This window comes from Motacilla alba, chromosome 1 (genome assembly GCF_015832195.1).
Source record: "Motacilla alba alba isolate MOTALB_02 chromosome 1, Motacilla_alba_V1.0_pri, whole genome shotgun sequence".
In the NCBI taxonomy this organism is placed as follows: domain Eukaryota; kingdom Metazoa; phylum Chordata; class Aves; order Passeriformes; family Motacillidae; genus Motacilla; species Motacilla alba.
In genome coordinates this window covers 25758304-25783596 of record NC_052016.1, presented here as the reverse complement: position 1 = coordinate 25783596, position 25293 = coordinate 25758304, and the positions used below count along the sequence as shown (strand labels likewise).

The 25293-nt window shown below is 40.8% G+C and overlaps 1 protein-coding gene across 1 annotated transcript in view; it reads right to left on the bottom strand.

Moving 5' to 3' along the window:
- The window catches only part of ADGRG7 (adhesion G protein-coupled receptor G7), a 34236-nt gene that overhangs the window by 8347 nt on the left and 596 nt on the right, over window positions 1-25293 (bottom strand). The window contains 17 exon segments of the mRNA XM_038143321.1: window positions 1094-1207; window positions 2500-2635; window positions 5442-5549; window positions 5640-5681; window positions 5684-5735; window positions 5737-5758; window positions 6062-6104; window positions 6107-6152; window positions 6656-6811; window positions 9120-9224; window positions 10005-10081; window positions 10084-10140; window positions 11611-11803; window positions 16336-16618; window positions 18377-18431; window positions 18434-18495; window positions 24256-24328. Of these exon segments, the coding sequence (XP_037999249.1) occupies window positions 1094-1207; window positions 2500-2635; window positions 5442-5549; window positions 5640-5681; window positions 5684-5735; window positions 5737-5758; window positions 6062-6104; window positions 6107-6152; window positions 6656-6811; window positions 9120-9224; window positions 10005-10081; window positions 10084-10140; window positions 11611-11803; window positions 16336-16618; window positions 18377-18431; window positions 18434-18495; window positions 24256-24328 (1624 nt within the window).

The window sequence follows — 25293 nt, the reverse complement described above, 5'->3', positions numbered from 1 at the left end:
ATCCATCAGTTTTGTCTGACTTTGACTAGAACAGAGAATATCCAGCACCTTTTAGGACTAAGCCTTGACTGACAGCAGTTTGGGATGCATTTTTTTCCCCTTTCTGCTCTTTTTGGAATCGTTTTCATCAGTGTTAAGAAGTGAGTTAGCATAAAACAAGTATTTCTAACCATTCTAACCAGCAAGAGAATAATAAACCTCCACTTCCAAACTTTGTCCTATCTCTGAATCACAGAATCAATTAGGTTGGAAAAGGCTTCCAAGATCATTGAGTCCAACCTATGACCAAACACCACCATGTCAACTGGACCCTGGCACTGAGTGCCATGTCCAGTCTTTCCTTAAACACCTGTGGGGACAGAAATTCCACCACCTCCCTTGGTATTATACAAAGTATATGTGTGCATATTACAAATGTGTGTTTTATATATATATCTAAATATTATCATAAATAAATACATTGAAAAGGCAGAGGCTGGAAAGTCCTACAGTCTTAAAAATATGAACATTGATGGAATTGCTCCAAATCTGCATTAGTGCAAGCAGGATGAGAAACAGGCATTAATCTATTATAACTTCAGCTCTGCTGGCATGACTTCCTTCATTGTTCAGAGGGGATTCACAGGACACCATTAATCACAGGCATGTCCATCAAGAAAATTTGCTGTAATTGTGTTTGTATTAAGTCATCCACAATAAAACAGTACCACAAGCTAGCTACTGCCTAGGAAAAAGAGATAACTGTTCACACATTGTAATAACAGTATATGGGGGGAGGTCACACTGGTGGTGGAATACTGACACATTTTTAAAGCCTAGTATTGAGATAGTGAACTGAAAAGCTCAATGTGTATCACGACCTGTGTACTCTGGATCTGTGTTGTCAGTGCCTGACCAGCGTAGTAACAGAGGTGTCAGCGAGTCCCAAGCCATGCTGTGTGGTGCAGCTATTTTTTAAAATTGTATTTGCTAATCAGTAATATTGCAATATGTTCTAAACTGGCTGATTTTAATTGTTTTCCTCAAACTACATAAAGAACACAATATTGTAACTTAGTGTAAAATACTTGCAGTTTAACATCTTCCCTGTTACCTCAAGAGTAATTGAAACAAAATGATAATAACCAGACCAGCCATGGACAATCCAACACCAATATAAGAAATATAATCCAAAAGCTTTTTATATTTATATTTTATATGAAATGCCCAGAAAACCAATTGTATCAGTATATATGAGATACATTTATTTTTAAAGTTTCTGTTTCTGGGTGCACATAGGAACAAGAATGTTTCAGTAAAGTTATGATTATTGCTAGCCACTACCAGAATTTTTAGGTCCCACAGAATTATTCTAGACCCCAAAACTAGAGAAGCTTGTGAAAAACACGAACAAGAGATTTAACAATACCAATCAAATATTCATCAAAATAGCAGATTAAATTATTAATAAAAAAATGCAAGGTGACACAGACTTTACAAAGCAGCTTTTAACTTTTCATACTGGTGAGCATTCTGAATTTTGACTTCTTGGTCTCTGGTAAGATATTACAAATAATTATAAATTGAAACCAGTCCATGTTTGTATAGTGACAATAAAGCAGCAAGTAAATGTAAATGTATTCAGTGAAACAGAAAATGCTGTTGCATTTGCAAAACAGATGGGAATCTTATTTAGAATATAGTCAGTTTGTGCAAAAAGGTCTTGCATAACATAAAGGGAAATACAGAAACAAGTAAATACTACAAATGGAAATGCTGTTCTGTGAAGATAGTAAAAATGAACTCTGAAATGCTGGCACACTGAAGTTAGCGACCACAGATATGTGATTTTATCCAGGGTGTGTTTTGTTTAGAGAAGCTGAAATAAATACTGAAAGAATAGCAAACATCAGAACCAGGCAGTCATTCCTAAATAGTCTTGTTAGTAAAAGAGGGCAATGTATAAAACTTTATGGTTGAAAGCTTAATATTTACAGAGCAAGTGCTTTTATAAACATATAAGCAAAGGGAGTAGTTAATGCTAAATCCTCTGAGTTATTTACCCAGCACAAGGCAGTGCCACAGCTAGCCCAGATTCCAGGAAGCTCTACTGTTCATCTGGGGACACTCCAGCCTTTAGACAAGCCCTCATCTAACCACCAGCTGCCGCAACAGAGCTGCAGAGGTGGAGGCTACAAAGGTTGAGCAAGGGGAATGAATTAGGCCAGCCCTTCCCTGCTAAGGAGCTGCACAAGCAGCTGGGCACAGCCACAGGTAGTGTCAGAGGAACTCAGGACTTGCCAACACATTTGGCTATTCAGCAGCTTGGGCACAACTTGCCCAATTTGCCAGATCTGCCACAGGGCAGAAACAAGTACATGGGGATGCTTTAAACTCCTGTGCATTCTAGCTTGAGTGCACCCTTGCATTGCCATGCTGATCTTAGAGTTACAAACAATCAAACAAAAAAAATTAAACAACCTCAGACTCTTCCCATTGAAGAAAGGACAATGCCTGACCATCAGAACAGCAAAATTAGTGGCGTGATTACACCTGCATCGTTTACGGTGTAATCCCCAAAAGACACAGGCATGACCACACAGCAGCAGTTCACATGTGTCATACTCAGGATTGGCATTGCCAGGAGAAAAAGTGGCTACAGAGACACAGAGATAGGCACCAGCAAACCGTGTGAACTGACAGTGATTTGATTTTGAAAGGGGAGCTGACAGCTACTAAGCAATATATGGGTTTCATAAACCTTATGAATTATATCAATAACAGTATAATTGGCATTTTAAACTTACTTTATGTGCCTTTCTCAGTCAAGACTGCCAATGAAATTACCAATTCCTGTGAATTAGTCAAGTGATCAGGATTCAGGCTTCCACTGACAAAGCATTAAAGCACTGCCAGTTGAATTATGTGTGAGCCAAACAATAGCTTTCAGGTTTTGGTAGCATTGTTACTGCTGACCAGAGCTGAATCCACACTGGAACAGGAAGCAAACAATGATGAATGGAGTAGCCCTTCCTCCCCTCCTGCAGCACAGTGCTGCTCATGCATCCACGCATCAAATGACATGCGGACATTTTAAAATATACTTCTGCAGGGTACAGCAATTAGAACTACTTTTAATGAGGAACAAGCAGCTTGGAGTGCAAATAAGAAGTGAACACAACCATTCATGGTATTAAGCAGTTCAATTAAAAATTATTAATAAAAATAGGAGTAAAACTGTTTCAGTAATTTCTAAGGAAATTACATTTCCTGGATCACTTAGCTGTATGGTTCTATGGTGATGATTACTGATCTGTCATATGTACGTGTTTAAGCTCAAAAACTTTGTTAAACATTGTGAGAAGAGGCCAATTACTGTTTTCTGGAGAAACATGCCAAATTTGAATACATATAATCTAAAAATTCAGGGAGGTAGGGAAATGGACACTCACATAAGAGCATTGTCTGCAAGAAAGCAGTAACATCTGGCATCAGTTCTGGTGGAGAAAGTCAAAGGACAAAATGGTTTTATCTGGAAGTAGGAGTTAAAAGATAGCATGAAAAAATTAATATTCCCCACATTAATATGTGTATTGGGCTGTGCCAGTCATGTTGACTTTTTTCTTGTTTTCCAAAATTTTGGTTGTCTTCTGGAGAGAAGGACTGTCGTCCATAGACCTGTTTTTTTTTTTCATTCTTGATCTAGGACTAATGCACCGTAAGACAAATCCACTCTGGTATTCCTATGACATTTTATGGAATATACTTTTGCTCACAAATGTCCTAGTTGAGCAGCACAGAGTCAGCAGTAATAGCTGTTGCATACAGAAGTTGAAGAACATTTTCTATGCCACTTGATCTAAACAAAGCCTGCACTATGCTCGTGCACACATTCAGCATTTACAGATTTTTGTTTAGATTTTTTTCAGAATCTATATAAGTAGTTGAGAACACCTGCTATTCCTATGAATGTTAAGACAGATCTTCAATTTTTGCTGAGGTGCAGTGTGTAAATAATTATTACCCTTCTCTTAATATCATTTCTGGGGGAAAATACTGGTAAATGAGAAAAATAATATCCTAAATCCTAATATATGCACACAGTCCAAATGGCCAGACTTTTAATAACACTAAATAAGAAATAGTCACACCAGGGACATTTACTGTTAGTGCAAAGTCAGAAGATAAGAGACTGCCTGGCTTTTTGCCTTCAGATCTCACTTTTTGACTGGTTGGGTTTTTTCACACTTCTGCCAAATTAGAGTTCATCTACATGATTGAAATTACTCATCTGAATTGTAGCTTAAGTGAGGAAGCAAAATGCTAGATTATATAATAGGCTTTTTTATTGGTGTTATGTTTTGACTTAAGATCAAGAGAGGCTGATTTGATCTCTCTCTAATCTGATCATCAGGTGAGACTAATGTAACCGTATTTCTACAAAATATCACAAATGTGCACTTAATATTGAAGAAATCTGTTGGGACTTCTTTTGAGACAAACTGTGCATTCAATATCTATCTGTCTTGAGGGGAGTGTTATGTTATACTGGCAATATGATAAAGGCTTTTATTACCTGATCATACTGTTTTTCCACAGTATTGTTTTCTGAAACAGTGAACAGAAATGGCAGTGACCAGTTAATGAGTTGTTCATTGATTTTTGTTGTCAGTGCTGGGTGTGTGAGGTTACTTGGTTTATCTCTTCACATCTTTTTCTAACCCTGGTGAGAGAACTGAATTATTCATTTCCCTGTGGGCTTGTATTCAAATTACGTTCATCATTATGATGTCTAAGTGCTCTACTAACTTCACCTTTGTTATGCTGTTATGGTGTCTCAGTTTTACTGATGATACACTGAGAGATTGAGGGCAAGTCTGCTGGTTTCAGGTGCCCGGTGTGAAACTCTTGTGATGTCAGAGAAATGCACATATTTGAAGCTCAGTAGAAGAACTATAATTTTATTTTTTCTTTTTCTCCTGGTCAATACCAATTTATCCTCCAAGCACTGCAGAATATAAGTAATGGACATCTGGAAAAATCCCAAGTGAGTAATCCAATTTGCAGGTGTTAGGATGGGGATGTCCTGACTGACACCTGACAGTAACAGGAATTTTAGTTGAAATGGTTCATGTCTTCAGATTTCAAGCAAAGTAAGTATGTACTTGTTCTTGATCTCAGTGTTTGTAGAGTTATGGTCAAAGATTCAACACACCCTCAATTTTAGAAAACAAAACAACTGAAAAATTCACAGACACCAAAAGTATTCCAGCCATTACATGTACGTTTGCATTCTTCTTTAAATAAGATTCTCCAGCTCATTTGATGTTTGCTTTTCTTGTACCAGGCATCATCATGCATAAAAACCAACCAGCTAAGGGGTTTTTTTCCCACAAAGGAGATTTTCGGTGAATATTCATTAAAATTTTTCCCAGCTGCAGTTTTCAAAAGAAAGGGCTTACTTAAAATGTTGCACAGTATCTGAACTTCAGTACTGAGGTCACCAAGAAGCCCAGGAGCACTTTCCTGTATTTCTGGTTTTGTTGACTGATACTTTCCCAGCGCTGTATCTGCAACAATTAACAGTGTATGAGTTAGGATTTATGATTCATACTGGTGTTCATTCTGTCTAGCTAAATCAAACAACACACAGGACTTACTTCTCTGTGCCAAAAACAGAATCATAGAGGAGCTTAATTTCATGGAGCAGACTAGATTGCAACATCGGGCTGTGAGATGTTAGCAGTGAAAAAAAAATTCCTCCATTGCTTTCATGAGGCTGCACCAAAATAATGAGTGGGATAAAACTTATCATTTTGTGTTATTATACAGCTACAGGTTCAGATTCTGAGCTTCCTCTCTGATTTAGTTCTCCAATGGGTAGTGCTCCTCATTTCCTATCCCCATCTTTCCTCTAAAGCAGAATAATCCAGCAATGTTCATGTTGGTATAAATTGGGAATTACGCACTGGAGTTGAATGGCAAACATATTTTAACTTGTTCATGAGCTGCTTTCATCCTGAACCGGAAGGGGAAATGCTGTTGACTTACATCTAAAGAAAATGGCAAAATCTCAAGTTACCTGGTTGTAGCATTGACAAGACTATTGTGGATGAATTCTGTTTGTTGGCATCCAAGAGTTGACTCACTGTGGCCATTAGTGCCACAGAAGCCTAAATCATGCAGAAAAAAAAAAGGCAATATTCAAATGCAGTTGAGTAAATCTCCCCATTTGCTACACACTGAATGGGCAAAGTAAGAACACTTAACAAGCATTGCTTGAAAGTACACAACAGAGTAAAAAAGTAAAGGAAGGCATTCAAGGGAGCACAAACTTTGTTCCAATGGGTTCATAAAGCCACACTTTTATTAATGTAGTTAGTAAAGATTTAATTATTAAACAGTAAAGGATGCTCATATTAAAATTTCAGATGTAAATCTAAACAGCTGGTAAGTTTACACTCAGCTCTGAGAACAGACCCAAGGGTGATTCCACAAGTACATGCTGGAGGATGCTTAAATAACTCTGCTAAATTACAAAATTAATGCATTTGTTTGTAGTGTAATGTACAGTTAAGAGAAAGAACAGTGTCTTTTCTGCTGGTGGAGGGGGGACAGAATTGATATCACAAACATTAAGCCCCACAAGTCTTATTTTAGTCCTAATAAGACTCACCTGAAAGTCTTCTGAAGCATTTGGCTTTTTCATAATCTGCACTACGATGTTTGCAGCAGCAGTGATGTTGTGTCTGGTCAGTTGGTCTGTCATGGAGCTGATGATTTGAGTGTTACTTGCAATAACTGAAACCTTCCTGGAGCTCACAGTTTCAGCCTGTGAGGAAAATGTCCTTTAACAGAAACAAAAAGAGAAAAGGCAAAAGAGTCACCACTTCATAACATTCTCACACAAAATAAAAATATACAAGAAATAAAATAAAAATTGGCCATCTAAAATATTTATGTTAATGTCAAGTATGTGGTGTTTGCAAATTCTCCCCAGAGATTGTTTTCATGAATTCTTGGAGTATCTTGGGTTGGAAGGGAGCCCTGGAGGTCCCCATGCCCAACAGGGGCTGAAACCAGGCTGCTCAGGGAATCACTTTGAATATCCACAACCTCTCTTGGAAAACTGCTCATGTTTGAACAGTGTTAAGGGGAAAAATATTCTCTTATCTAAATGGAATTTCCTATATTGCCACTTAACTCTTTGGGCACTCATCCTAAAACTGCACACCTTGAAGAACAGCCTGGCCCCATTGTTCTTCTCACTGTGCCATGAAGTAGCAGCAGGACCTGTCCTTTGTCTTGAGGTCACTGAGTTCTGAGTCTATAAACTTCTCTGCACCTTTCATTGTTCCTTAAATAACCACAACATGATTTTTTGAAAGGCCATCAAAAGAACTTGAGAAATGTTCTCCGGAACAATCATGCCTTTCAACACAGAGCTTATAACCTGTACTGAGGACATTATCCTCATTTCAGTACATTATACAGTGTCAACTTGAAATAAATGTAAAAAGAAAAAAAAATATTCTGCTGCTGGAGGTACCAATAAGAATTGCTATAAGCACTGGTTGGATCCAGCTCGAGTTAGTTAGCCCTGAATGGAGATTAAATGTCTGTAGCACCTTTAAGTCTAAACACAAAACCAAGTTGAGGCATCTAGCTGTACCTTCATATAATATATGAAGGTACAGCTAGATAACAATAAGAGACAGAAAATCTGCCAGTCATCAGGTCAAGTCATCTGTTTCTTAATCTTGTCAATGAGTAACTCTCTTGAATTGCTTCAAGAACTGAATTGTTCTCAAATTATTTATGTTGGGAAGCTACCAAAATCAAGATTAATTCTATCATGCAGCTTTGAAGCACTGATAAAACTTGGAAGGTAGGTAGGTAAGAAAAGTGAATGTCTTGCATAGGGAGGAAGGAAATTTGCATTTATAATTACTGGAGATATTATTTGACTTGAAAACATCTGCATGTGCAAGATGGACCAACAGTACATCAAGAACACCTGTGTTCACTGGTCTTGCTTCCAACTTCTAGCATAACCTTGGATTCAAAAGAAGTAGTTCTATTTAAAAATAATCAAATTTAAACCTGGACTCTGGATCACTAGCATGGACACCTCCTGCTCCCATTCCCCAGCTCCCCAAGCTGCCCTCAGCTCACTAGATGGCAGCCCGACATCACAGCTCCCAAGAAACCCACACATTACTGATGACAGCAGAAAAACCATGTGTCACACCTTACTGGCACTAGAAATAGCTACTTATAATATTATATATTGCTTTGAAACATTTAGTGAAGGTTATGTACTGGAAAAATGTAATATTGAGCTCAAGGGTTTCTCAGGAACGGATTCAAGCAGGTGAAGCATTGGGTTGAAGGTACAGTAGTCAAGCAAAAATGCATGAGGAAAGGACTTCTCTTGTTTAATAGGACTGTACCTGGTGTATTTTTTGCTCTTTTTTTTTTTTTTTCTTTTTTTTTTCAGTTGGGACTAGTGATAAGGAAGTGAAACACAGAAGCAGCAGAAGGGAAGCAGTCACTGTAATGTGCTTAGTCATGTTCAGCTCTCCATGTTTTGCAGATACAGCAGGACTAAGCCTTGGAGCTAGATTTAGGGAGTTATGGATTTTATATATGGCATTCATGCAAGAGAGTTTGAATTTGGATTCTTGACGTTGACAGAATGGAAAGGCTTCACTCTTAATCCTTCTGAACGTGTTGGTGTCAGTATCATCCTCATGCCAGTCTTCTCCTGATCCTTTCCACATTCTCACTGATTTGGTACCCTGGGTCAGCATTGTGTCCGCTCAGAGGCATTTGCTGTGAACTAGGAACCAGACTGAGGTAATTGCGGGCCAGTTAAGAAATATGAAATGGGATGCTGTGCTCAGGCAAACCCAAGCAAAATAAAATGATCACCGATGGAAATTCAGGCTATCTGCAAAGCAGACATATGTCAAGAATGCCACTGGAAAAGGGCTTTGGTCACTTATTTTGCTTTCTGCGAAGTTTCAAGGAACATGAGATATATTTCCTGCCCCAATTTTCTATTCCTACTCCCTATTTTTTTTTCCCCAGGACAATGCAGAATCTCAGAAACTGTTTAAGTAGTAATTTAAGATTACCCGTGATGCTAAGGAGTCCAGATTTTCATTACAATTCAGAATTTGGGGAGGCTTTAAAGTGGTGGAGCACATCCAGATTTCTATTGGAGCATCACCTGTAATTTTCTAAAAGCAGAAAGATATGCATTTAGTATAGAAGTTCTCACACATTCACATGACCTCACTGGGAGTTAAAACTGTTCTGTGGCTGTGACACCCTATCCAGTGTTATTTTCTGTTTGCTTGTAGAACTTTGTCTTTCAGTGTTACAAGTGAACATCAATTATTTAACTATTTATTGTTCTTTTCAGAACATGTGGTTTACATTCATGTACACAGTCCTGTCAGACGGGCTGATATTCTTTATGTCCAAGTCAGACAGGCTTTAGTATGTTAGAGCTGCAGAAATACATCTTTCAATTGGGGAGCACTTGCATCAGCTCTGAGCTGTCAGAAAGACTTTTTACCATGTCCTGAAAAACACAGTTTATCTGTCAGGAAAGAGATGCAAAGGACATGTGGAGCAGCTGTGCAGCACTTACTCCTCTGCAAGGTCTCTGAAAGCTGAGGCAGGTCATGGAACCACAGTTGATGGAAAGCATCCTGAATCCTAATGCTAAAGAGTAGAATATAATCAGATTGTTTTACTATTAAAAGGCTGTTCAGGACCTTGACTCCCCTCCCAGCCCCAGACAGGCACAGATCCATCTCAGTATGCGTACCTGAAATTCTTTGCATTAGGGGTAGAAAGCTTTGCAGAAAAGTTTGTGCTCCTGCTGCCTGAGCTACAGAGTTCTGACTTCAAACACAGACCTCTCATCTGGCCTAATAATCCAACATCTTTCACAAACCTTACATCTACTTTTGGGAAATGGGAGCAAAAGGAAAGAAACACATACCATTCACAGTATCAGGTGCACATTCCTTTTAGGAGTGGCCATATTTACCCACTATAATCTGTTCAAAAGTAAGGTTTTTATATTGCTTTCAAAAATGTTCACTGTCTCAGTACTGTAGGCACAGAAATTTTTTACCAAATTACCTGCACAGAAAGAAAAAAAAAATAATATATTTCCAGATGAAATATTTTTAGCATAAGGATCAGTTTCCAAAATGAAATAGTACTGAGACAAGAGAAGCTCATTTAATCTTTTGCCCTAAATGAAATAAAAGCAGTTAGGTAAATCTTATCTAAACCCAAGCTTCTAAGCTGCCACAAGTGATATTTTTGAAGTGAGTGAAGTCTTAAAAGCCCAACTTTTGCCATCTCTTCTATTTTCACTGTTTTAGTCCTTGAAAATCTGTAAAATATTATGAAGCCTCATCTTTGGTATCTTAATACCCAGGCAGAAATCAGACTTGGTAACCTAATGCCACAGAATACAGCAGGGGAAAAAAATGCACACTTTTAAACAATTAATGGGGAGCAGTCCTTTGGTGACTCTAAACCATGATGGGTTGGATTTGGCTTTTGGTGCAGGACGTTTCTGCCCTGCTGTCTGCTGGACTGGGACAGGCTGAGCACCCCAGACCCCACAGCTGATACTGGCTACATCTAAAGGCAGCGTGGTGAGCCCAGTAAACACTGGCCTGATCCAAAAGAGCAGCCTGATACATTCTCATGTGCCTTACTGCTATAACTTAACACAAATTTACCTCACAAAGCTGCAAACACTTGGAAAAAATATTGCAGCGCACAGGCAGAAAATTTTTGCTTCATCTTAAGACTTGCAACGTCCTGTTTTTGCTAACTTTTTCTAATTCAGACCACATTTCAGCTGACTATATCCCATTAGCAGGACTGACTCAAAGCATATTTATGGTCAGGGTCCTGAGAGGTCTTAGGAAACCTGGAGTGTTGTCTGAGTTCTGGCACAGACTTTCATGTCAAGTTACTTAACTTTCTGTGGATTTTGTTTTCTACAGGGTCTCAGTTTCCCACTATACAATGACACTTTCCTTCTTCACAAATTATTACCAAAAAATAAGGATGTATGATGCTGCAAAGATGAGGTCTGCCTTACAGCACCATAGCTGAGCCTTGCTTGCCAGAAGGTGGTTAGCAGGGCAAGGTGTCTCAAAAATCTGGTGGAAGGAACATCTGGAGGGCATCTAGGCCAATAAGAGGCTCCATAACCTCACTAGGAGATGGGCTGCAGTGACATGATCCTTTCTATATCCAAGCATTTCTCTTCATGCTCAATCTCAGCATCTTAAACTGCACTTTATGACTGCTGTGTCTTGCTTTTCCATCTGGTGTTACTGAGTGGGTTTGGGTTTGATGGGCTTTGCAACTCCCTCTCAGCTGAAGGCTGAGCCTTGCCCTGCCCTCAGTCTCCTCTTCAGCACAGTGAGCAAATTCAGCTCTTTCCTATGCTTCCTGCAGGCCACCTGTCCAAAGCTCCTCACTGACCTCACTGCATCCTGCTGAGCCCTCTCCAGCTTCCCTAAGTCTGGTTAACCTGGCTTGCAGGTGGCAAAACTAAGCTTGTATTTCCCACTGGTGCCTCACCAGGACCAGGAAGGGCAGGGTAAAAGTGTCCATCAACCTGTCTCCCTCCACATAACACAGCTGCTCTTCCACCTTGTTTGCAGAGAACCACACTCCTTTGGCCCATATTGAACTTGGCATCTACTGTAATTCCCAGGTAGCTTCCAGCAGGCCTGCTCCTCAGCCAGTGAGTTCCTGCTCTGTACCAATGTCCCTGGCATGGAGATCAGCACTTATTCCTGTTGGAAACTGTGAGGTTTCTCTTGGAATGATCTTCAGGTTTCTCAAGGTTTTCTGCACTGGAGCTCTGCTTCAACTGTGTCAGCAATGCCTCTGCCCTGCCCCAGGTTCAGTGCTGTGGGTGCACTTGTTGAGAAGACCTGCCGTGTCATGGCCCAGGTTGTGGGTGGAGACACTGAATGGTTCTGCCCTACTACTGACCAGTGAGCTTGCCTGTTAATTTTCAGCCCAGCAAGTTGTTCATCCACCCAACACGTGTCTTCACCTAACAAGAACACTGAGGGACATGGAGTTGAGGGCATCTATAAATCAAAGTGTGTTACATCTTGTTACTCTTCTGTTGTCTACATGCAGTTATGTCATATGGCAGACAGGTTGGTCCTGCGTGTGCATCCATGCTGTTCCTGATGGTCTTCTGGTCTCTCATATGCATGGGAATAGACTTCAAGAGGATATGTTCCAAAATGCTTCTAGCATCTGAGGTAAGCCTGACTGGCTTATGGTTCTCCCAGACCTCTTTCTTGCCTTTTTTAAAGCTGAATATAATATGAACCTTCTTGCAGTTCTCTGTGGACTCTCTTCATCACCACAGGTGACAGGAGCCCACAGGGGCATCAGCCACGTCTTTCAGCTGTCTTGAATGAATCCTCTCTAGACCCATGGATTAGAATACCTTTGTGATGATCCTGCTGTCCCTTTGAGGGGTGAAAGCCAAGAGTAAGTTGCTGTGAACACACATGCATTCATTCAAGCTTTTTTTTTGTTTGTTTGTTTCTAGTTATTCAAGCCTTTATCTGAAAGTGGTATGGGCTGGTTTAAATGCTTATACTACTTGGTTTCGGACTTAAAAAGGAGAGTCCATCTGAAATAAAGTTTTCCCACTGATGCAAATCTCAAATTATTCCAAATATTTTAATGTCATTAGGATCGCTCCAGATTAAAACAAAACAAAGCAAAATAAAACCAAACCAAACAAAAGAAGACCCAAACAGAACAAACTGCAAAAAGAAAACCAGGCCCTTTGTCATGATTTGTGAAAGAAAATAACCATGATATAATGTAGAAAAGCAATGAACTATGAGCAAGTGGAAATTTTTTCATCATTGTTGGAACAAAAGTAATTAGGTTACAAAAGTTGTCTACATTGTGTGCCATGCTCTCTTTTCCTGGCAATAAACTGGATCACCTCCTCTATACTCCCAGTGCCTGACTGTCCTTTCTTCCAGCCTCCTCAACACCTTCAGCACTGTGATCCCGTGCTCTTCATGCTCCATCATGTCTCAGCCCCTCTCACCTCTTAGATCCATCTTTATATTTTCAGTACATAAAACATACATTTCCATTTTGTTAGCTGGTGGAAAGGAGACAAATGTTGTGGGTAGTTTATGCATCTTAGTGACTGGACTGGATTGACTGGCCTCAACCTCCTCACTGGTGGCATAAGTCTCCTTTCCTTTTCCTCTTTGAGATAATTATAGGGTTAGTCTTCTGTACCCAGCTTGTGATATGTGCAAAACTCATAAGATTTTGAGACCTTTAAGATGTGTAACCACCTAGTAAATTTAGTTGAAACTGGTCAGCAAGTTAAAGAAGGTGCCAAGAGAGTAGAACAACAGACAGATGGACAGTACAAACTTTCCTTGGGAAAACAGAGTAAAATTGAGGGTTTGTAATTTCAGTAATGTTTGTTATGATTTCACATTAATTATGTCTGTCCAAGCATTCTTAACTCATGTATTTTAACAACTATAGCTATTAAAATCTATTCTTTAAGGCAATTCACAGAAAATCAAATGCAGAACACTGGAGCAAAAGAAATTACAGAATCATCATAATGCTTTGTTTCCGGTGCTGAAATCCCAGCCATGATTACTTTATTTAAGCCAACTTCTCTGAAACATTTTGCCCAAATGTTCCAATCATGAACTCATCCAATCTATCATTGTCTGTTGAATGTTCTGCCCATTCTGTCATAAGGGAAATAACATGGAAGACCTGAACTTTCCATCTACCTAGCAGTCCTCACCAAGAATATTTTCCTGGTTACACTGCAGATATTTTGACATCCTTCTGACCAAATGTGTCACATCATTTGACAAAAGTCCAACTGACACATGACAGTGTATTTGTGACATACTGGCCACATTGCAGGCTGTTGGCCTGGGAAAAAGGAGCAGGGGGTTTTACCAGCTCTGGAGATCCTGCAGCTCAGTGAGCTGGCAGCCTCCCAGCACAGGGCAGTGCCTGGATGCCGTGTTGTGGCAGAGGGGACTGAAATGGGAGTCAACCAGGACAGTGCTATTCCAGGTGTAGGAAATTTGACTCATCCAAGACCAGTGCCAGCAGTGGCAGCAGGAGCTGAAGGCAGGCATTGTCCTACAGGGTGCTGAGGTGAATGGTGTCCTCAAACACAGGGCAAATCCAGACACAGCAACAGTGGTCGCTGTGACCTGAATCAGACTTTCAAGTCACTGTGATCTTCGAACACGGGAATTCAAACAATGGCCAAATTGGCTAGAGACAGGCCACGGATTGTCAAAACCTGTAATGTCTTCCCCAGATGTATTATTCCTTTGAGGTGGGTGAAAAATACAGCCTCACCAAGTAAGAAGAGCCATGGCACTGCTTGTGGTTCTGACCGTACTGACCAGATCTCAGCAGCAGGAAAGGTCAGGGATCTTCCAAAGTGGAGATGTTCCCAGAAACGATGCCAGCTGCCCATGCTGCCTGGCTTGTACTGTCCTGTATGACAAAGAGATCCCACCCACTCCTCTGGGCACAGACAGGCTTCATTCCCAGAGCTGCCTCTGTTGAGACAGAAGCATGGAGGTTCCATGGGTTCTGTAGTGCCTGTGCAAATAAAGAGTCAAGGCATGTCTATATAAATATATATATATATTTTCATCAGTGGGTATGTAAAATAATGTATCTATTTAATTTGATGAAGGAAAGAAAGAAACATGATCTTTTTGAAGGCTCAGCTAAAAATATATGTATGACACATAAATCTCACCCATACTCGGTCACTTGCCCCTAAAACCAATGACATGAATGTGGGGTCAAAGCTTCCAAACATGAATTCGCATTCCCAAAACAATATAGGTGGGACCAATTGTGTGCAGATGCTGAATGAGCAGGAGTGTGGCCCTCCAGTCTACCAAAAGCTCAAACTGTTAAGTCCATGAAACACCCAAATTACTTCTGCAGGAATTCACAGGACCAAGAAGGCAAAACAAAGCCACAGATTCCTAGTGCTGAAGGGCCTGGCACAATAATAAGGACGTGGATCGTCACACATCCAAGAATCAGATAAGGATGCTATATTTTAAGACAGGCATTACAGGATAAAACTGGAAAACCCCATGCCCCAAACTCAGCCATAGCTTCTATACCAAATTCAGGACAGGTGACAATTTTTATTCTGTCTTTGGGCAGAAATAGTGGGTTTTCTTTGAAATAGTCATTGAACTGGATGCTACAGCTTCAAGAAACAAAAAGGCACAGTCTAAGCAATAGCAGAGAAGTTGCAAATCTTAGAAATTTCTGAAGTATTATGGTATTTCCTGTGTATTATGATATTTCAGAGCAAGCTCTGAAAATCATAAGGTTTTTTTTAAAAAGAGACTGGAAAATCTTGAATGGCTAAAGGGGTATTCTGCTGCAGAAATTGCAACAGGGAAGGGGTGGGCGGACCTCAGTCTTGGAGAGAAGGATCCAAGAGCTGGGGGATCTCCACAGAGCAAGGTTTGCTCACAGTCAATCTCACCAGGTCCCTAAGAGAAGGATGGAGTTGGCATCCTTTCCAATAAGGGTCACAGTGGAAGTTGCACATCTATGCACTGGGTGTATGGTTTCAAATAATGCAGAAAAGTGGATTTGAGGACTGCCATTTGATCTGACATTTTAATGCCTGTGTTTTGAGACACTGACAAACAGAGTAAGCCAGAACATTCAAAAGTAAACAGCACTTCCAGGAACACGTGTCACTGTGTATTTCTAATGTTCTCACTGAACTAAAGAAGTTGCTTAACTTCTTACTCTTTAATGGGATTCATATAACTGGAAGATTATTGCAAACTATAAGGGCTGTGCCACGTGGCAGGGGTAATTCTTTTCTTGGCACTCTTTGCTCAGCTTTTCCTCATGTTATTGCTATTTAGCAGTTGTGTTTCAGGCTGTCTCAGCTCCACTGCAGCCAGATGTCTCTGATGATAGTGGAATAACATCTAAGTGTAGCTAGGTAATGTCTGTCCCAGCCATCAGCTTTTCAAAACACATTGTCTCTCCACTGGAAATCTTACAGGAAGGAAAGAAAATCTCCTCTAGCAATTGAGATTTGTGTGGCCCAGATTTGTGCAGCCCTAAGCAGCTTGCAGAACCTCGGGATCTGTGAGAGCTGGGTGTCCGCTCACGCCGTTGTTGCTCCACTGCCCAGCAGCACTGTCTCACCAGGCCCTCAGTGTGGCTCATGTGGCAGAGGAGTGACCCTGGGGCTCAGCCACCTACCTGCTCTGGACTGGGAGCCTGGGAATCCTCAGGACACTGGGGAACCTGCAGCACAGCTCCAAGCCTCTGCTTTGCTTGGTGAGCATGAACCCGAAGCAGCCAGGCCCGGCAGGACCGCTGGGTCATCTGGCACCAAGGATCCCAAAACCAGGGAGGGAGCACGGCTGCCCTGCAAATGCCTGGACCTTGGGCTGCCTGCTGAGGAGTAGTGTCTGGGACAGCCTCAGGTGGGAGCAGTGCTGAAGCTGCTTCTGCAGCCAGCTGGGGCAAGGTTGGTGACAGGCTGCAAAAGAGAGCAAGGAAAGAGAAAGGTGAAAAGGAAGACTGGGCTGACTTCTTTGGAAGCAACGAAGCAGAAAAGCAGGAAGCTGTGGGGTAAAAAGTTCAGCATTTACCCCTGGAGGTGCAGACAGAGCTGCCATGAAGCCCATGCAGCAAAGGGGAGGTGGCAGCAAAGGGGAGGTGACAGCAAAGGGCAGGTGACAGCAAAAGGCATCAGCCTTACCTTTGGATTCCCCAAAAGAGTTCCTCTGTAACAACGTGACACTCACAGAACCTGTTCATGCCAGGCAAAACTGTGCCTCTATTTAGAGCTTCCTGGTAACTTTTCTTAGCCTACTGTTCAAGGTCTCATGAGGCTTTTTTGTTTCAGAGAGAAATCTGTCTTTCACTAATGCTAATTCCTGAGCTGACTTATGCTGTCACACCTATTACACATGCAGCAACAGGCTTAAAATCATGAGATTCTTCTGGTTTTATTTTAGGATTCAGAAAACATCTTCTTTGTCTTTGTCTTTTAAGTTTTGCAGACATTAATCATATGGAGAATGCCACTGATTGTTGACTGCATATATTTCTAAACTAAAATTGTTAGAACTGCTGAGGGAGTTTTGATCAAGCATCGTGGGAACTGTTGATGCTAATACTTGTGATTGAAGTCTGAATAAAGAAAAAACTCTACCACTATGCACAGCAAGCAGTGCACCAGGTGGGCATGGAGGTGTTTTCCATCCCTGAAGTAGCTGTAGTTTAAATGCCTTCCTTAGCAGCTCGTTTGCCTAGAGCTGTGTTAGGCACAAGCAGAGATCCCTGAGCCGCACTGACACTTAACTCCCATCTCATCTGGGTTTGGCTCCATCACATCAAAGGGAGGTCTGAGCATATACTGATATTAGCAAAGGTAGATTATTACTGACAGCAATAAATTAACAGTGATGTTAAATAATCACTGTTTAGATTTGCATCTTTTCTTGGGCTCAGGAATATTCAATCCCTACAAACATCCAACAAATCTTTTGAAGTAAATGTAACCTAATGAATCCTCATATGAACTTTTCTTCAGGCTTCTTGGTTTTAAATCATGTGTGACTCTCTACTGGGCAAGCAGCCAGGATTACTTGATTCTTTCAAAGAATTTTAAATATAGGTCCATGCATAGTTTTGTGTCACTTCAATGTAGTGAGTATTTTGCTGAGGAAACACTGTCGAGCTTTCTGCTCCAAGTTTACACACAGAAATGTTTTATTAGAGTACATTGACCTGATTTTCAGATACAGAAAATGCAAGTCTCTGGTATGCTTTCAATAAATATTTCCGTGATGCAAGTTGCAATGAAAACATGAACAGGTGCTGTATGGATGCAAACATACAAGCATCTGCAAAGTAAATATTTCCTTTTAAAAATACAATTTACTAGAATAGTTAGAGGTTTATTTATCTCTTTTGAAAAATAAGTCAAATTTCTACCAAAAGAGTGAGAAAATGTCAAGACATTTCTCAAAGTTATATCAAAGGAGTCATGAGCAGTGTACACATGTTCCAACGAAAACACTCCAGAGATTGCTTGTCATCCTCTTCTGTTTTACAGCAGCATACAAAAGCCTGGGGTACTTCTTTAAACATTGTTGCAAGAAGAAAAATATTTCCTCCTGAGAAGCGTGCAATATGGATGTAATAACGTTTGTCAGCAGTCATGTTTAAACCTTTAAGGAAAGGAAAAAGAGCTCAAATGGGGCAGAATAATTTCTTATCTGCTTTGAACCTGAGGAGCTGCCAAATACACAGCACCCAAAGGGTCACAGTCACTACACAACAGTGACTCCAACCAAAATTCTGTCCCAGTGGGGTGAAAGTATGTTGTAGTGCAGGCTGTCTGCAATGCTATAAAATGGTTATTATACAGTCATACTCTTGTTATAAACCATTAACTAATTGTCTACTGATAAAACTTTAACCTTTTCTGTTCTAAAAATAAGAGTTTTGGCATATGTGTGTTTATTACCTCTTGGGGACTGACTCTGGTCCTCATTATAGACTTGCATGTACCCTGGGGGAAGTGGTGCTGGCTGGCACAGGGTGAAAGTCAACACAGTCAAAGTGAAGAAGAAAATAGAGTTATTTTAAGAAGGAGTTGGAATAAACATGTCTTTTTTTGTCATCAGCATTCAGTGGATTAATTCCCATTGTGTAAGTAGGGACAGTACCTTGCTTTTGCACGGTGTTTTTTGGTAGTGAGGAAAGGACATTAGTTTGGCTTTTTTAATTATCAAAGCAATTCCATCTCACTTTAAAAAACAGGACTCAACAAGCTGATGTGATGTGCAGAGATGTACAGGATGCAGCAAAATAAAAAGGCCTCTTGGGACGTGGCACAATTGTCTAGCCATTAGATACTACTGATACTGCTACTACTCCAGACTACAATTCCTTTACCACCATACAGATTGTTATGATGCCTTTTCCTCTTATGAAGAATAAAAATGAGAAATATATGTATTTATTATTTTAATTTAATTGGCAGCAATCTGCAAGGTACTCATAATGATACTCATATTCAAAATATTCATACTGAAAATAAAAATTAACTCATGTCAGGTGACCAAGACACTTTGTGTTGAAGAAAACTCCCCAGGACATAGGAAAGACTATGGAAATGCTGAAATAATTAAGATTGTTTTTACAAATGGGAGCACCAAAATTGTTAATGCACTTCTCCAGATAGCCAAATGTCTTAATAGTCTGCTCACAGAGGTTTTAGTTAAAGCCAGGCTGTGCCACCACCCCAGTGCCAGGCTGGTACGAACCTTTAGGAGGGACAGGGCTGCATGCTGCCCCTCTGGGCTCAGCTCTGTCCAGTCCGGGCATGTCTGCCTGTCTGTGGCAGCCCTGTTTCTTGTCTTAGATCTTTCCTCTCTCCGTGTTATTCTCACTAGCATGGGAAACAGAAAAAGGAAAAGACCCTCAGTGGTGGATCCGCACAGGGACACGAGGAGGGTGCTGGGGCTGTGGCGCTGTGGTGACAGGTGAGAGTCCAGGGTGGCAGCAAACAGCACCCGGGGGCCAGCGGAGCCCTTCACTCCCTGGGATGCCAAACTGCAGTTTCCTCCGGAGGGATTGCCAGGGAATGGGAGGCTTCATCGGGGAGGGGCAGGCACGGGTCTCTGTGGGGCAGGACAGCCGTGTGTGGGGGCTGGGTGGCAGAGCTCGAGTGGCCCCAGTGTGCATCCAATGGCCGGGGATCCCCCGGGTTTGGAAGAAATTGCGGGGTTGGCCGGGCAAGCCCTGGAAGCAGGACGGCTGCATGGCCCAGCTCTCCCACTGCTGTCAAACTGTGAACAGCAGCAAATCTCAGCTGGACAGAAACATCTCCTGCTCATCCTGCTCACAGAGAATGCTTTGGAGCCTTGAAATGTTGATTACTTTACAGCCTCCTGCCATAAGCAGTTAAATGTTTGCTTTCCTGCTGTTTAAAGGGATAAGAATGTAAAACTGGATCTAAGAGACACACAGGAAGATGCTCATCCTTGAGCAGGACTCCTACAGACAAAACAGAACCAAGTGTAATTTGGTTCTTGAAGATGGGGAAACTGAGGCCCAGAACAGTTCAGTGACATTAAGCTCCATCCAGCTTTGCTAAATTCAGTCTGTGGTATATTGAAAGCATACCTGTCTGGGCTCACCCCTAGATTGGGGTGACCCCGAAAGATGGAAAAGTCTCTGCTCCAACCCGTGCCTTTAAAGAAAGACTCAGTAGTCTTCAGTTGTCCCATCTCAAGGTTGTTTATTGTATGTTATCTTAAGATTTTCTTCCTGAGCTGCTGCGGTCTGTTCAGCAAGTCAGACAAAGGCACACTGACCTCCCAGGGGGCTGGTGCTACCTTTTATACTAAAATCTACGTGTACTGTATTTACAACTCTGTTCCAATAGCTATTACCTATGTTAGACAGTCAGCTTCTATTCTAAACCAATCTAAAAGTGTCAACATCACCATGAACATGGAGATTAGGAAGGAGAAAGGAGGACAGGGCATGCCCAAATCCCTCCATCTTAAAACTCCTGACCCCCATGTACAGTACTTGAAAATTTTTCCCTTCACCTTGTGATTACTAGTGTTGTGCCATCTAAACTTTTGTGGCTTGTAATTCTTCATACAGAGTTGGTAATTTGCTCCATGGGCTAAGATCGAAACCCCTCGTGTCCTTGGCTGCATGCCAGGGTCTCAGAGCCCCCCGCCAGGGGCTCGGGCCATCCAGGGCTACTGAATCACAGGTCTGAGTCCTTTGCTAATAGAAATGCTGCTAGATGATTGCAGGTATTTTTAAATGACAAAATAGGAAAGAAATCGTAATTCATTCTCATGGTTACTTACACTGTCCTTCCTATTCAAAGGAAAGAGCATCTCTGCTTCTTTCCTTTACATGGCTAACATCATCATGGATATCTTTGACTAGAATGTTGAGTTAGATATAAGAAATACTAAGAGTCCAAAACTTTGGGTTGCAAGCCCAGCTTTGCAAATGGGAGACAGTTGTCAACTGGGAAGTTGCAGTAGGATTGTGAGCAAAACTGATTGAGAATTTCTAACTTCATATGAACACTTTATATAAAATACAGAGAAGAAAAATACTTAAGGCACCAGATGGCAAAACCAACACAAATACATGAACATCTCTTAAAAGACAGTGTACTTTCATTTATGAAAATATTAAACCATGTTTATATGATAGAATAACAAACTGAAAGGGAACCTTAACACTTGCTAATTTGTATGTGTGATGCAGCTGAAGGGAGATAAAATTGCTCTTGAGTGACTGGATATGTTTCTTCTGCTTTCCTCCATTTCTTTTAAGCCTTAATTAGAGCCAGATGTTTCTTATTTCCTTTCTTTTTTAAGTGTGCACAAAGCATGGTGCCAGCAGTAAACACCATCTTTGACTTTTTTTAATGTGTCAACTGCATCTGAGTCAGAGTCACAAACCAGTAAAATTCCAGCAAAGCAATGCAAGCTTTCCCCTCCTACCATCATTCCTACTGGAAGATTGGCATTGCTGTGTCCTGCAGCACAGGAGCCATAAAAATCCCACCAAGTGTCTGAGAACCTTGCCCCTGGTAAATAACACCGGAGGCAGGAGGCTGGAATGCTGTGCACCATGAACACAGCTGCCCCTGCCGTGCTCTTCAGAGTGCTGGAAGTGATTTCTTGTTGCTTAATTGCCGTTCAGCTGTATGGATCTGGAGCCTGTTTTCCATTTCTTCCTTCCCCTCCTCAGGGAGGCAGAGGCTTGTAACCACAGCATACAGGCAAAACCATTTCTGCTCCAATTTCATGCCTTTATTGTACCCCTACATTGACCTCTGAGTTGCCATCTCTGACAGAGTGTTTTGTCAGTAAATGGCAGAAGTCTATAGGTGAGAGCTTCCTTTCTGAACTAAATTGCTTAGCATTGCTGTAGTATTTTTAATTATGGTTTTCATCTACTTTTCTAAATGTATTTTCATTCTAAGAAACATATCATATATAGAGATCCATGAAGTGCAACAGTTACCTAGCAAAGAGGTAGAAATCAGTGTTCAAAAAAAGTCATCTGAGGACAAGTTATTCCTTATTTGACAACTATTTTGAGCAAGCACATATTGCACCTAGAATAGATTTTAAGGACAAATTTTTCGGCAGTTTTCCAGTTATCTTTCTCCCTTTTAACAGATGTGCTCTTTGTTACTTAGTCCTTGGGAGTCAGGCTCCCTTCCACTACTGCACATGTTGAAGATCTTTTTGGATAAAAAACTGTTCTGGTTTCTTCCACCAGCTTTTGTACCAGCAACTCCTACCCCAACTGCTGTTTGGAGGAACTGAAACATTTTGGGGAAGAGTAACTGATTAAGGTGCTTGATCCACTGAAGTTTTTTAGTACCTAAGTTTTAAGGATAAGTGAAACTGGAGGATTCAAATTCCTAGCTGTCATATTTGCTCTTTGTTCATGCTATGTTTAATTACAAGGGAAAAAAAAATAAATAATACATTTAAATAATACATTTAAATAATTTAAATAGAACAAACATCTCAGTTTCTAATGACAAGGTAGTACTGACCTTTCTTGAATTAAAGTGCAACTTGTTCAAATGTCTGTACGTGTTATGAGAATAACCTGTTTATCCCACCCCATCCTGTCCCATAAATGGTTATATTTTTTTCCCCTGAAAATATGACAGACATCTTACATGAATAAATCAATTTTATTTAAATAAAATTACAGGAGTATTTTGTCTACTAAAAACTAACATATAGTTTTTCAAAGGCACCGATATTTTAAAATAATTTAAATTTTCTTGAGAGCAGCTTCCTTTTTCTGAGTGGTGTTTGTAAACTTGTTGGACTTCCCTCCCCTCATTTAACTCAGGCAATACCTGCTGCTTGTGAAATTGTGAAGGCTGTACCTTTTTCATTGTGATAGATGCCCTACTGTTCCTGGGCATCTCTTTAGAACACAGGAGAATGGGTCAGGCATTCCATGTATCAAAACCTCACTCTGAAATAGGGTGTTCCTCACCTTTGTGGCACCATACACTTGTCAGGCACAAACCCCCACCATGACACTCACTTTCCATGTACTGTAAGTATTAAAAATTAAATTCCAAAAACTACGGTTTCTTTGAGACTTCAGGATATTTTTTTCCTTGCATTTCTCCAAGCTTGATAATGCAATGCCATCCAAGCTTGATAATACAATGCCACATTTTCTAATGTGAGGAGAGAGCCTTTTGCACAAAGCCTGCCCTACAGTTCTGTGTCAGACTGTATCAGCCTCCAGTTTCAGCTTTTTTAGAGGTGTCTTTGCTAAGCATGGTTGCACCAAAACCAGCAGACATGTGTTGGGCTTATTTGTCCAGTTCTGTGACCATTTACAGGAGATTCACAGCAGGGACACAGAGGGAGGTGCAGGTGATACCTCTCAGCAGGCCAAATCCTGCTCAGTTTTTGCCCAAGAAGACCCAGCTCTACAGCCACTGCCAGATAAGGACAGAGCCAGAGTCCCCAGCTCCTCCCCACGGGAGGAGAGGTATCAGTCAGCCACTCTCTGTTCAATGAGTTCAAGTACTGTCACTTTTTGCTTCAGTAGAAGCAGGGAATTGTTTTCAAAAGGAGATTTTGCTAAGCACCTTCCATGTGCACAGCTTGCCCATGAGGTTCACTTGATCAATCATTCATCATTCAATACAATTGATTGTATTATTGTGACAGACTTTTGTAATAATCCCCAAGTTCTCTTGGATGGACAATCATCATCTTCTCTGCCCAGCACTGCAGAAGCTTTGTAGCTCAACCATTCTAACAGGAAAAAGGATCTGCCCTTTAAAAAATATCCCCACAATTTAGAGACAACCGCGATGTGGTGCAATGAAGGTAAGATCGTACCAGGGATACATTTGGCAAATGTATCCCTGCTGCAATTAACAGGCAAGCTCCTCAGGGAAGCCCTGGGTCTTCCTTCTACAGAAAAATCTGATCTTAATGGAACCACAGTAATCAAACTCCACTCTTAGATTTGCAGAGTGGAGTGAATAGAATTATTTCAGAGTTTGTAGTAAGACCACTGTAAATCTGAGACACGGAGCTACAAATATACCATACCAATACCTACCTTACAAGAATGTGCCGGGCTTTACTAAGATTTGTGACAGGCTTTACTAAGTTTGCCAAAATCTCCAAGAGCCCTCAGAGAAAGACATTGGAAAAGGGCCAACAATTGCTAAGAAAAGCAGTGGTCTTTGGCTAGCAATGTGCAATTTCCTCCTTGACATTTGTAAATGTAGAGATGTATGCGAGCCAGCTACTCTTGCTTTCCAAAGATTCATCTGGATAATCTGACACCTGGTTACAGGTGTTACTTCACAAAACTTGGCAAACACCTAAAATTATTTTAAAAATTAACAGCTGAAGTCTTCTAAGAAGACATACAAAAGCTCAGACAGTTTATTGTGCTTTTCATCCTGCTTAGGTTATCTCTTTGGTTTAGAGATACAGCACCTTAATATTTACATGGTATTAAATGTATTATCAAGAACAGCAGTGAAGTTTGCAGTTAGCATTGTTCCTGCCTGTGAGAAGCAGAGTAGTTTCTGATGATCTCCTTCAGAATAAACAACACCACTGATTTTAGAAAGGCACTCACAAAACTGACAGACTAAAATACAGCATTAACAGTATGTGCAACTTAGAAAGGTGCTCCTTGAAAAAGGGGAGATAAAAGGTAGATTTTAAAGGTGAAGTAAATATTTATGATGTATTGAAGGTAAAGTAGTTTTAGAAAAAGCTTCTAAGGATTTTTTGGGTCTTGGGATCCCTTTGAGGTACAAACTATTTTATTAGCTAGCTTTTTTAAGCAATCATTTTGCTGCCATTGGCCATGAACACTATGCTTTTCACTAGATCAGTTTGCATGGAGAAAATAAATGCAATTAAAAGTGGTGTTATTTTTTGATTCCCTTACTGATGTTGGTAGCTGGGTATGGAGCTACTAAGAAGGCAACATCTGCCCTCCCATAGCTCACTGTGCAGCACTGTGCAGGCTGCCTGGTGACTGAAGGGGTGATACAGGGAAAGGGACGAAAAACCATCTCATCACCCACAGAGCAGAATTACCCACTCCTGACTCAGGTGGTGGGTCACATGTCTGCTC